The sequence below is a fragment of the Pelodiscus sinensis genome, chromosome 9 (assembly GCF_052426305.1).
Source record: "Pelodiscus sinensis isolate ZL-2025 chromosome 9, ASM5242630v1, whole genome shotgun sequence".
In the NCBI taxonomy this organism is placed as follows: domain Eukaryota; kingdom Metazoa; phylum Chordata; order Testudines; family Trionychidae; genus Pelodiscus; species Pelodiscus sinensis.
The window spans coordinates 3,049,573-3,060,590 of record NC_143060.1 but is presented as its reverse complement, the minus strand read 5'-3'; the positions used below and the strand labels follow the sequence as shown (position 1 = coordinate 3,060,590).

At 64.9% G+C, this 11,018-nt stretch overlaps 1 protein-coding gene across 1 annotated transcript; it reads right to left on the bottom strand.

The window, feature by feature from the left end:
- Positions 1–376: 376 nt before the first annotated feature.
- On the bottom strand, positions 377–10,616 carry PLK3 (polo like kinase 3). The gene is made up of 15 exons (XM_075935831.2): positions 10,306–10,616; positions 8,869–8,976; positions 8,633–8,749; positions 7,730–7,859; positions 7,529–7,616; positions 6,784–6,879; positions 5,781–5,979; positions 5,325–5,451; positions 4,844–4,953; positions 4,571–4,688; positions 4,003–4,086; positions 3,513–3,675; positions 3,141–3,270; positions 2,448–2,558; positions 377–1,974 (listed from the first exon to the last, which is right to left on the bottom strand). The coding sequence occupies exons 1-15, from the start codon at positions 10,525–10,527 to the stop codon at positions 1,780–1,782; spliced, it is 1,998 nt and encodes a 665-aa protein (XP_075791946.2). The 5' UTR covers positions 10,528–10,616; the 3' UTR covers positions 377–1,779.
- Between the last annotated feature and the right edge of the window lie 402 nt (positions 10,617–11,018).

Sequence of the window (11,018 nt, the reverse complement as noted above, 5' to 3'; positions counted from 1 at the left end):
CCCCCTCGGAGTGAGTGGCCCCATCACCAGTGCGATCCAGCCCATGAAAGGAAGCATCGAGAATGAACGGTGGGACGAGGCCTCCCTTACCCCACACCAGGGGCGCGGAGCACATAGGGACAAGGCCAGCATGACAGCTGGAGGCATGGGGGGGGGAGGGGGGGAGTATGCTCAGACTCCCTGCTGCCAGCCCTGTGCCCCACCCCGGTTTTACTCGGAGGTGGGGGGGCTGGCTCAGGGCAGGAGTAATATAGACTCCCACCACTGGAAGTAGCATCACTTCCAGCTCACATGCTTCCCGGCACACTGGGCCCCCCACCACTCTCAGGGCTGCCCCCCAACCTAATCCCCCTCTGCATGTGCCCCAGGGAGGGACAGCTGAGTGGCTGCTGCTCTGCCAGCTACCCCCAGCCTGGGGCAGCAGCTGCAGGAAGGGGGGGGGGGACAGAGGTAGATTATTCCCTGGGGGAGGTTCCGGCCTCAGTGCACAGGCTGGGGGGGCCTGGCCCAGCAAGAGGCAGACTCCCCAAGGCAGCACAGCAACCCCCCACCCTTCAGGCAGCCGCACGGTCAGGTTTACAAAAAGGAACACTTTTATTAGGGGTGGGGCCCGGAGCCAGGGGCAGGGCCTAGATGAGACAGGGATGGGGCACAATAAATAATTCCATATAAATACAAATACATAAATAGTTTCCTCAGGCCACCCCAGCCCATGTTTGGAAGAAAACAGCCCTGCTTGAGGCCCAGGCTGGCAAAGGGGTTGTCTGCCCCTCTCTGAAGGCAGGGAGCATTGACCAGGGAGAGTGGGTCCCGGGCCTACGCCAGGCCCCCCCCCCCCCAAGCCTCAGCAGGAGAGAGAGCCCTGCCCCTCATTAGTGTAACGACCATGCAGGTCTCCCCACACGGCAGGAAGTGGGGCCAGCCTGGGGGGGACACTATGGCTCTGCTTTAGCGCTCTGGGCAGCGTCACCCCTCCCTGTGAGGGAGAGGCCTCGTTCTTCCCTGCCCTGTCCCCTCAGGGCCCCCGTAGCGACTGGCCTCCTGCAGCACCTCGAGCAGGGAGCTCGGCTAGTTTCAAGTGGAAGGAAGCGTTTCCTGGGCCGGCCGTGCCCAGGCTGCCTGCCCCCCCCATGCAGCTCTCAGGGCAGGCTCAGCTAAGCCCACCCGTCCCGCTGACACCCACAGCCTCTGCAGGAGAGGCCCCGGAAACAGGAGCTCAGCTGAGGGGCCTGGGCAGGTACCCCCAGACCCTCCCCCCACAGGGGCCAGGCTGGGGAACAGGGAGGTTTCAGAAGGAACATGGCCCTCCGGCTCCAGCCCCAGCTCTGAGGCCAGGACACCGCCCCGGCCTCTGAACATCGAGACACTGGGCAAAGCAGGAGCCAGCGTGTGCTGCCCCTTGCAAGCCTGGATTGTTCCTTCCAGCCCTCCCCAGCTTCCTCAGCCTGGGAGCAGCAGCAGGTGCCCCCCGCGCTCCCCCACCCACCCCCGTGCACGACAAGCTGTGTAACGATTACACAGGAGTAAACTGGACTAAGTGTCACTTCCCCGCCACCCCCCACCTCCTCGGATCAAAGCAGGCGGCCGGCAGGTCCCGGTGCAACGGCTCCAGCATCAACAGGCAGGAGGCAGCAGACCCCCCAGCCCCGCTGCCCAGAGCGGCCTCTGGATCGTTTGGCTTCTCCAGTGGCTTCCGCGGGCAGCAGGAGGGGGTCACCCGTTCACAGACACGGCCAGGGAAGGCTTTCCAGCCAAGGAGGCGCCTCCCGAGGCAGCGGCCTAGGCGTCCGCCCGCTCCTGCAGGAGCGTGAGGACGTACGTGAGCCGGTCGCGGAGCTCCGGCGAGCAGCCCAGCTCCGCGATGCTGCTCAGCTTGTACGTGTAGGAGTTGCGGGCCTTGTTGACGTAGGTGAGGAGGCAGGAGGGGTCGGGCTTGCTGAGGATCAGCTTGGTGTGGTCGTTGTAGAAGTTGACCTAGGAGAGCCACAGGACACAGCAGGGTTACTCCCCCCGCCTCTTGCGCCGGCCCCTCCTTCCTGGGCCGCCCCACACCCTGCCCCACCATCAGGAGGGCAGCCACACGGCCAATGAGCTACAGGGCCCATGCTGGGAACCAGGGGCTGGCTACTCGGCCCCCGTCCCCTTACAAAGGTTTCCCGCCGACGGGTTAGTGGAGCTCCTAGAGCACGAGACCTAGAGGGCATTGCTCCGCGCTTGAGCCCTGAGACGACCCTTTTGACCAGAGCAGGGTCCCAAGCCCCAAAGGGGACACTCCAGCCTGAACAGGCGCTGAAGGCTGCTTTCCACAGCTGCCAGGAGCAGCCAGTGCGGTGGCTCTGGAGAGCCAGCCCCAGACTAGCTGGGATCCAGGGGCGCACCAGGCCAGCAGATGCCCTCTGCCCCTAGACCCCCCCCCCCCCCACACACACACACGCACACATACATACCTGGAGCGTCCCGTTGCTGAAGAGCATCAGCAAGGCCTGGTCAGTTTTCACCCACTGCAAGAGCAGCAGCACGGGATGCTCCACCTCCTCTATGCTGGGCAGGTCTCCCCCCTTGGGAGAGGAAGGAGTCAGCCTCAGCCACCGGTTCCAGCCCTCGCAGCCAGCCAGGCGAGGGGGCGGCCCCAGCCAGCGCCTCTCCGGGAGCTGGGCCGAGGGCAAGGAACCCTCTCGCGTCCCCCCCAGACCCTGGCTGCGAGGCTCTGGGCAGCGCCCGGCTGAGCTCAAGGCCCCTGGGTGCACTCCCCCAGGCACGCGCCCGGCTGCCTCTCCCAGCGTGGGCACAATGCCACAGGCTCCCCTTTCCGCGAGTGCTCCGCCAGGGGCGGGGCCTGGCTGTAGGCTGTCGCAAGGGGCGGGGCCTCAGGTGGAAAGGGTGGGGCCAGGCAGCTAGCTCAGCACCCCCTGGACCATGGTGCACCCTGCCCGTCCTTACAGCTGCCAGGAGCACACCGTGCAGCGCTCCAGCGGCAATTTAAAGGGCCCGGGGCTCTGTGCCGCCAGAGTAGTGGCAGGGAGCCCTGGACTCCTTTTGGATCTCCAGCCACGGGGCTGTGGTCCCCTTTGCCCCCTACTCCGTGCCCTCTGGCTTGCAGGCCACCCCACAGCACCTGGCAGGCCCAGGTGGCCTCTCACCTTCATGAGATGCTGCTCCATGTAGGAGGCGAAGTACTGCAGGATGCTGGTCTGGCCCTGCAGCTGCTCCGGGATGGCAGACATGGGGAAGGCGAAGTGTTTGCTGTTGGTCAGGTTGTAATGGACCGTCCTGGGAAAGGGGGGGGAGACACGGTGAATGCCTGTCTCCAGCGGCTCCCTGCTGCCAGGGCAGCAGGCTCTCAAGTCCCCCTCTCCCACCCAGGGGGCCTAGTGTGGGCCACAGAACCTGCTCATTGCCAGCCAAAGCCCGGGGGACCCCCCTTCTCGCTGCGGCCAGGGCAGGAAGAAGCCCGGAGACCCGGCCTCCACCCCCCATGCCCGAGGCAGGACATCCGGGCAGCCCGCACTCACTTCCGATCGGCCGAGCGCGCCATGTGCGTCCCGTCGTTGAAGAGGACCCCGATGCGGTGGTCGGACAGCTGGTAGCCGAAGCCGTACTTGTTGGAGTAGTCCACCCACTTGCTCACCCAGGCAAAGTGCTCGTGGCAAGCCAAGGAGGCCGGGTTGCGCTCGGCTGGCGGGGGAAGAGAAGGGGCTGTGAGCAGATGGGCGCCTTGCGGAGGAGGCTCGCAAGCACCAGGCAGCCTGGACCTCGCTGGCCCCAGCCGGCCGCCCTGCAGCCAACCTGCCCTCTGCTCCCACCACGTTATCCACCCTGGCCAGGTGGGAAGGTGCCACCACAGGTAGCCACTCCCTCCCCCCCCCCCCCCAGAGCCAACCTCTTCCCCCCTCCGCTTTCGCTCGGCGCAGTAAGGTTCACCCACCCCCCCCGAAGGTACTGCCCGGCCCCTCCTGCAGCACGGGCAGGGCTGCCGGGGGACGTGCCGAGACTCCGCATTACCTGGCGGCATGGAGGCCAGGCAGCGTGTCAGGAGCTCCATGGCGGAGTCGGCGACCGCAGCGGCCGTGACGCCCTCGTCAAGCGCTGCAGGGGAAAGAAAGGCCTGTGAGCCACGCCCGAGCGCGGGAGGCAGCTTCCCCGCCCCCTTTGCCTGCTGAGGGCTCAGGCCGCGGGACAGAGGGCACCTGAGGGGCGGGGACCGAGGTGCGAGCTGGGCTGGAGGAGGTTCCAGGACGCCAGACAGCCCCTCCCCGCAGGCCTAAGGCTGGGATTTCATGGCACCGACACGGGGCTGCTGTTCTGCTGGAATTCTCTGCCACATCAGCTAGAGCCAGGCAGTCACAGGAAGAGGTGCGGGGTCTACAGTAACTTGCCCTTCCCCCTCCGCCCCCCACGCTCAGCTGGCCTCCAGACATTGCTCTTCCCAGAAAGGCGAGGCCCATGGCAGCACCAAACCCCTCTGGTGTCGCTGGGGTTCTTACGGGGGTTGCCGTGCCCTCCCCCCGGGGCAAAGTGTCAGCAGCAGCTTCCCCGCCCCCCACCAGGCCAGCACCTCAGCCCCGCTCACCTTCGCAGCTGCTGGCCACAGTCCCCCGGATGGACCTGGAGACAGACTTGCGCGAGCCCTCTTCCGCCAGCGTCTCCATGGGGCTGCAGTTGGTGCTCTGACCGGCCAAGGGGGCCGCCTGGAGAGAGATGGGGCATATTGACGCTGTCTCACCCGGGGACCAGCCCCCCCACCTGAGACTCCCCCTCATTCCTGCTCCCCCACCAGGATCCCGACGCTTGCCCCAGGGCCTGCGCGGCTCTGAGGTAGACTCCTCTCAGCCTCCCTTCTTACCTCATTCCCTTCCACAGTTTTGTAGCTCATCTGCCTGCAAATGGAGGTCTTCATGAGGCCAGCCACCAACTTGGAGAGGTCGTCCCTCTCCTCCGAGGGGCCCTTCTTACCTAGGAGGAAGCGGAGTGGCTCAGTGGGAAGCCGGCCCAGCAGAGCATCGGGGCCAGGCATGTTGGCAGGCCAGAGCCCAGACATTCGGAGGCCGCGTGCCAGACGCACCCAGGAGCGGCAGAGGCCTGATGTTGGGCTGCTGTTCTCCCACCCGCCCAAGCCCGGTCCAGCTCCGCGCTTGGTACCCAGCGGGCCGGGCTGAGTCCATTGCGTTTCCTGGTTCTCAGGCACCGCAGGCCTCGGTGTTGCAAGGAAACGTTCCCGTCCCGGGGGAGAGGGGCGTCCCAGCTCCATGCCACCCTCCAGCAGCGGGAACCCGCCACGTGCCACGGGCCCCCAGGCCACGTCAGACCAGAGGGAGGGAACTTACTTTTGGGTTTGCTTTTTCCAAACAGCGTCTTGGTGAACTTGGCAAACAGACTCTTGGCCGGGTTGGGGGGACTGAGCTCAGGCACCATCACACAGCTGCTGGGAGGGAGCTTCTCCGGCGTGTACCCCTGGGGGGACAGAGTCATTGTCTGGTTCACCGTCCTCACATCACCCCAACTGACAGCAAAACTGCAGCCCTTCCCACGGCCTCTCTTTGCCAGCTAGCGGCAGCTCGTTTCCAGGGCAATGCAGCGACAGGGCCACACTGGGGAATTGTCCGGCCCTGAGACAGCCTCAGGCTGAGATCCAGCCATGTTAAGGGTCGACAGACCAGGCCCTGCCGACAGCTGGGGTCAGCGTCCCATGACGTACATGCTCTCCCTCGGAGGTTCCCCACCCGATCACAGATCAGGCCCGCCCTCCTCATTCTCTTCCAGCCCACAGGAAACAAACTCACTTTGGTGAAGAATTCATGGTCCAGGATCTCCTCCAGCGTGAGGCGGTCGTGCGGGTTGCGTTTCAAGATGCCCGTGATCAGCTGTTTGGCTGGCGTGGAGAGGAAGGCCGGGAGGGCGTATTCCACCTGCTTGATACACCTGTAGGTCTCCTTGAGGTCCGAGGTCTCAAAGGGGGGGTTCCCACACAACAGGGTGTACCTGGAAGGACACAGCCGTGGTGAGGGCTGAGACACCTGCCTGACCCTGTGTGCACCCCTGCCTGACTCAGCCCAGCAATGACACGGCCCGGAAGTGACATGTGCGCGGACCAGAGGCCGCACCTGGCTCTAAGTGCCTCCTATGACAAGCCTCTGAGTAAGCACCAGGGTTCCGGGTCGCTGGAGGCTGCAGTCACATCCGGAGCGTGCCTCCCGGCTGCAATCAGGGACAGCGCCGGAGATAAGGAGGCAGGAATGTCAGTCGAGCCAGGTCTATATTTAGCAGGGGCGGAGTTAAACTCTGCCCCAGTTCCGCCCTCCACGGCCAAGCTCCCCACCGCACCAGCCCACCTTCCCCCGGGCCTGTCCGAGCCTCTCTGCCGGCAGAGCAGCAAATGGAAAGTTCGACAGGAAGCTTGTGGCTTACCAGGGTAAACAGCCACGTGCGAGGTTGTTTTGGAGCGCGCTGCGGGGAGCGATAGCCGCCCATATAAATAGATCACCGGCGGCCGCCTGCGGCCGACTTTTTCCATTGTTTTGAAAGCACGCTGAGAGCAGCAACAAGGCGCTCTCGCACCGGGGTCCTGTGCCAGTGAATGACACCAGGAGCCGGCTGTTCTCCAGCACCCCAGTTCCCCCTACACGGTCAGCCCTGGAGACACCCCAGGATCTGTCCCGCTGTGGCCAGTCCGCAAGCAGCAACTAAGCCCCTGCAATATCAGCTCGGCCCTCGGCAATGCCCGGGCAGCTCCCCGGCTGCCTCTTTTCCGTGAGCCCCACCCTGCTCTGCGAGCTGGGAACTTACACAACGCAGCCCAGAGACCACACGTCCGACTCCGGCCCGTGGCCCTGCCGGTGGAGCACTTCGGGGGCGAGGTAGTTAGGGGTGCCGCAGATCGTCCTGTGGGGCAGGGCATGGTCAGTGACACGGTAGCAAACCAGAGCATGGGAACAAGCGTGCTCCACGCGGCTCCCTGCCCAGCAGGCAGAACAAGCCCTGAGCTCTAGGATGTACCATCTACATCCAGAGCAACCCAGCGATCCCCCCAGAGAACGCACCCAGCACCCATCCCCATCGCTTCAGGGGCCCAGTCAGACTTCCCTGATTAGAAACTCCCCCCCGGTGCTCACGGACCACCTCTCACCCCTCTGCTGATCCCGCACCAGGCTCCCTGGGACCAGGCCCTACGCTGGCACCGCACATAGGGAAGAGACACCCACAATGGCAGGCGTTCGCCTCCTGCCCCGGGGCTGGGCTTTGCACCACCGCGGAGCCAGCAGGTGCAGATCTTAGCACCCTCCCTCCAGCCTCCGAGCCCCACACGGCGGCACCCGCCGGAGCACTGTGCTACCGCCAGAGCATGGGGTCGGGCCACGGAGATGCCATCCCCCCGCTGCACTCCCTCCCGCCAGGCAGGGCAGGGAGGTTATTCCAAGGAGGTAGGAGGCAGGAGGAGATGGTGGACTTCGGAGGGGGGGGCTGAGAGGGAGAATGTGACACATCGGGGCGGCAGGGAGCAGGGAAGCCCAGCATGGCGGGATGTTCTTACTTTTTCTTCTGGTTCATCGGCTCCTGGCGGGCGGCGAGGCCAAAGTCTCCGACTTTCAGCTCCATGTGGTCATTGACAAAAAAGTTGCCTGCAACGGAAGGGAGACGTCAGGAGGACGCCGGCACGTGGACGGCCCCTCCCCAGGGTTCTCCACCCCCCGGCCCCAGATCAGAGGCTCGGGTCGGACGCTGTGGCACACACCCAGTTTGAGGTCCCGGTGGAGGATGCCTTTGAGGTGCAAGTACTTCAAGGCGGCGACGATCTGCTTGAGGTAATACCGCACCTCCGGCTCCAGCAGCGTGTGCCGGGCTTTCCAGATGTGAGCCAGGGACTGGAAGAGGAAAAGCAAAGCGGTGAGCAGGGACCTCGCTTACTGAGGTCCTAGCCGAGGGCAGGGAGACCCATGGGAACAAGGGTTTGCTGCATGCTGACCCCGGGCCTTAGTTTGGCTGCCAAGGCTGCGGGATCAAGTCACATGGGCATGAGCAGCCTCCTGTTACATGTTACACCAGGGGGCAGCCGGTCTCTCCACAGCAACCCCCTCCGGCCTCACACAACCAGCCAACCGCCTGCCCCCGGAGCACGATACTTGGGCAGGCCGGAGAGCGGCCTCAGAGCCACGATCTGCTCTTCCGCATGGGGCGGATCTAAGAAGTTGCTGGCATCACTGCCGGGCTAAAGGCTGATTTGGGCCGGGCAGGCCCAGAGATGCTACCTTCGCAGCATTGGGGGCCTGAAGGATTTGGGGTCAGCCCCACTGGCGTTTTCTAGGGAGCCAACTGCTGGCAGAGCACAAGGCAAGAACAGGATCTAGGAACACGCCTGCCAAGAGAAGCCTGGTCATGGGTTTAGTGCGGTTACGCAAGGCCAGCGCGTGGCGTTCGGCTCACCCGGCTGATGACACAGCAGGGCGAGGGCTGGGAAACGAAATGGTCTGACAAGTGGCCAAGTGCAAACTCAGGCCTCAGTCAAGGGGGGAGACGTGCTTGTGCTCACAAGCACTGAATGAAGAGGGGCCTCTTGGCACGAGGGAAAGGCGACAGCTATGGCCTCCTTCACGCCGGACCAGCCCGGCTGTGCTGGCAGGGCGAGCCCCCCACATACCTTCCTGCTGCAGTGCTCCAGGAAGATGTAGATGTTCTCCGAATCCTCAAAGTGATGCGAGAACTTGACAATGTGCTTGTGATGCAGGTCTCGGTGCAGTTCGATCTCATTCATAATCTGAAAAAACAGGAAGCGGCCCATCAGCCCCATCACTAGGCAGAGCACTTGCTCCAGGCAAGCGTGAAATCTTGGCTCTTCCCGGGGCCTGACTTGCCAGCCATCCCCTCCCCGCCTACCTTCTCCCGCTGGTGCGGTTTGGCCACTCGGCTGTGAGGAATCACTTTCACCGCGTAGGTTTTGTTGGTGGAGACGTCCGTCATTTCATAACATCTGGCAAACCCGCCCTGCCAAGGAAGACTCGTCATTACACACGGGTCATCAGCTCTCCAGCCTTCAGATCTGCTTTCTGGGCTCACGGGAGCATTCCACACAGGCGGGTGACTCACTTGGTCACCACCCAGGCCTGGCGGGCGAGAGGGACTGGACTGCCCAGGGGGTTCCCAGGAGCACAGGGCTCTGAAGAAAGCCAAGCTCTCAGTGTCTCACTAGAAACCCCATTATCAAAACTGAGAGCCACAGCCCCGCACGGGGCCAGTTTCTAAATTCAGTTCCTGTAAAGTCTCTCCTGTGTCTCTCCTCCCCCACACCAGCAACACAGCCCAGTCTTCAGGCCTTGGCAGAGAGCAACTGGAAAGTCCTGCCCAGGGAGGGAAGGGAGCCGGGACAAGAGCCTGGGGAAGAGCGCACTGCACAGGCAGGTTTTTCTGCCATGGTGCAAGGCACAAAGCCACCCAGCCCGGCACCAGCGGCCTCCCAGCCACCCAAGCTCCGAGGAGCAGCAGGGGGCCTGCGCTTCCGGGGAACAGCCCCGGTCCTCCCGGAGCCGCCGATGGGGCCGAGCAGGAGGGTGAACAAAGAAATCCTCGCCGCGGTTCCAATACCCCCGCCCGGGGCTGCGAGCTCCGGGCAGCGCTGGGGGCGGGGGCGGAGCGGGGCTGACCGCAGCGTTACACCTGGAGCCGCCGATGGCTCGGGCCGGGGCGAACGCGGCTTTGTGGGGGCGGAGGGGGGGTCGCTATAGAGGATGTACGGCCTGCCACGGGGGAGCGCGCTGGGCCACGTGACGCCTCCCCCCAACAAGCCAGCTGGGCAGGACACACGTGCAGCGCCAGACCAACACCTGCTCCGGCCTTCGCGGCCGGCTCCCCGGCAAGGAAGCCCGAGGCCGGCGCGGGAGACAGGCAGTGCCGGGCCCCCGGGGACAAAGGAACGGGCCTGCGGAGATGGGCTGCCTCCACCCCAGAGCCCGGAACACGAGCCCGGGCAGCCCTTGGCCGAGCCCGGGACCCGATGGCCGCTGGCCGCGCCGGGGAGGGAGGGCGGGAGGGCGGGCAGGGCTGACTCACCCGCTCGCAGGCGTTTGACAGCCTCGAGCCCACCCCCCACGCAAGCCGAGTAGGCCCGGGCATGCCCGCGAGATGCGCCCCCAGCACGCAGGGCTGGCTGCCCACGCAGGACGCGCCCTCCCCCCGGCAGGGAGCCCACGAGCAGCGCCTATTCGCGCGGGGGCCGGGATCCCGGACACGGAAAGCGGAGCCCCAGCCAGGCCCCCCGGTCGCGCTGGAAGCCACGGGCGCCGACTCGACCCCAGGCCCCCCCGGGACGGGCCGTACCTTGCCCAGCAGGCGCCCCTTGCTGTAAAACCTGCCCGTGACCGGGTCGGCGATAATCCGGGCGGGCTCGGCCGCCCTGGGCTGCGGCGGTGCCGGCTGCTGGGGCTCGGCTCGGGCTCGGCTCGGCTTGGGCGGGGCGGCTCCGGAGAAAGGCTTGTACGGGTCCGGGCCCATGAGGCTGCCGGGGAAGGGGTGAGGCTGCAAGAAGCAGGCGGGCTCCATGGGGGCGCCGGCCGAGTCCGCCACCAGCCCCTCACACGTGGCGCGCCGTCCTGGAACTTTCACACACTGGATCCGCGCCGCGAGGGAATCCCGAGGCTTTTATCAATAAAGGCGCCTGACGTCACCCGCTGGAACCCCGCCCTCCTGTGGGGGCGGGGCTTGCTCTTAAAGAGACCGCTACATTCCCAGGCAAAGTCTCGGGGAGGGGGGTTTCTGTCGAATTCCGGGTGACTTGGGAGGACTTTTAACCTCTGAGTTTCCAGTGGGTGCTGCCATCTGGTTTCTTTTCCTATCGGACCAGACTTGGACTGAAATCTGACCAGCCACCAGTGTCACCTGTCTGTGCTCAGCGTCTCCTGTCCTCCTGGTGCAATTGTTGCGGTGGCAAAAACCACCGGGGGGCGTGGGGGGGGAGGCGTGTCTCCACTGGCATGTTACACAAAACAACCCGGTGTTAAACGAAACAGCCTAAAGGGGATTGAATCCGACCT

What these genes read in the sequence shown, in the direction of transcription:
- PLK3 (XM_075935831.2), bottom strand. Translation starts at nt 10,527, where the DNA reads ATGGAGCCCGCCTGCTTCTTGCAGCCTCACCCCTTCCCCGGCAGCCTC. An exon ending in TGGAGCACTGCAGCAGGAAG is followed by an intron (nt 7,860 to 8,632) that starts GTATGTGGGGGG and finishes TTCCTCTTCCAG; the next exon opens with TCCCTGGCTCACATCTGGAA. An exon ending in CCGATGAACCAGAAGAAAAA is followed by an intron (nt 6,880 to 7,528) that starts GTAAGAACATCC and finishes CCTGCCCCACAG; the next exon opens with GACGATCTGCGGCACCCCTA.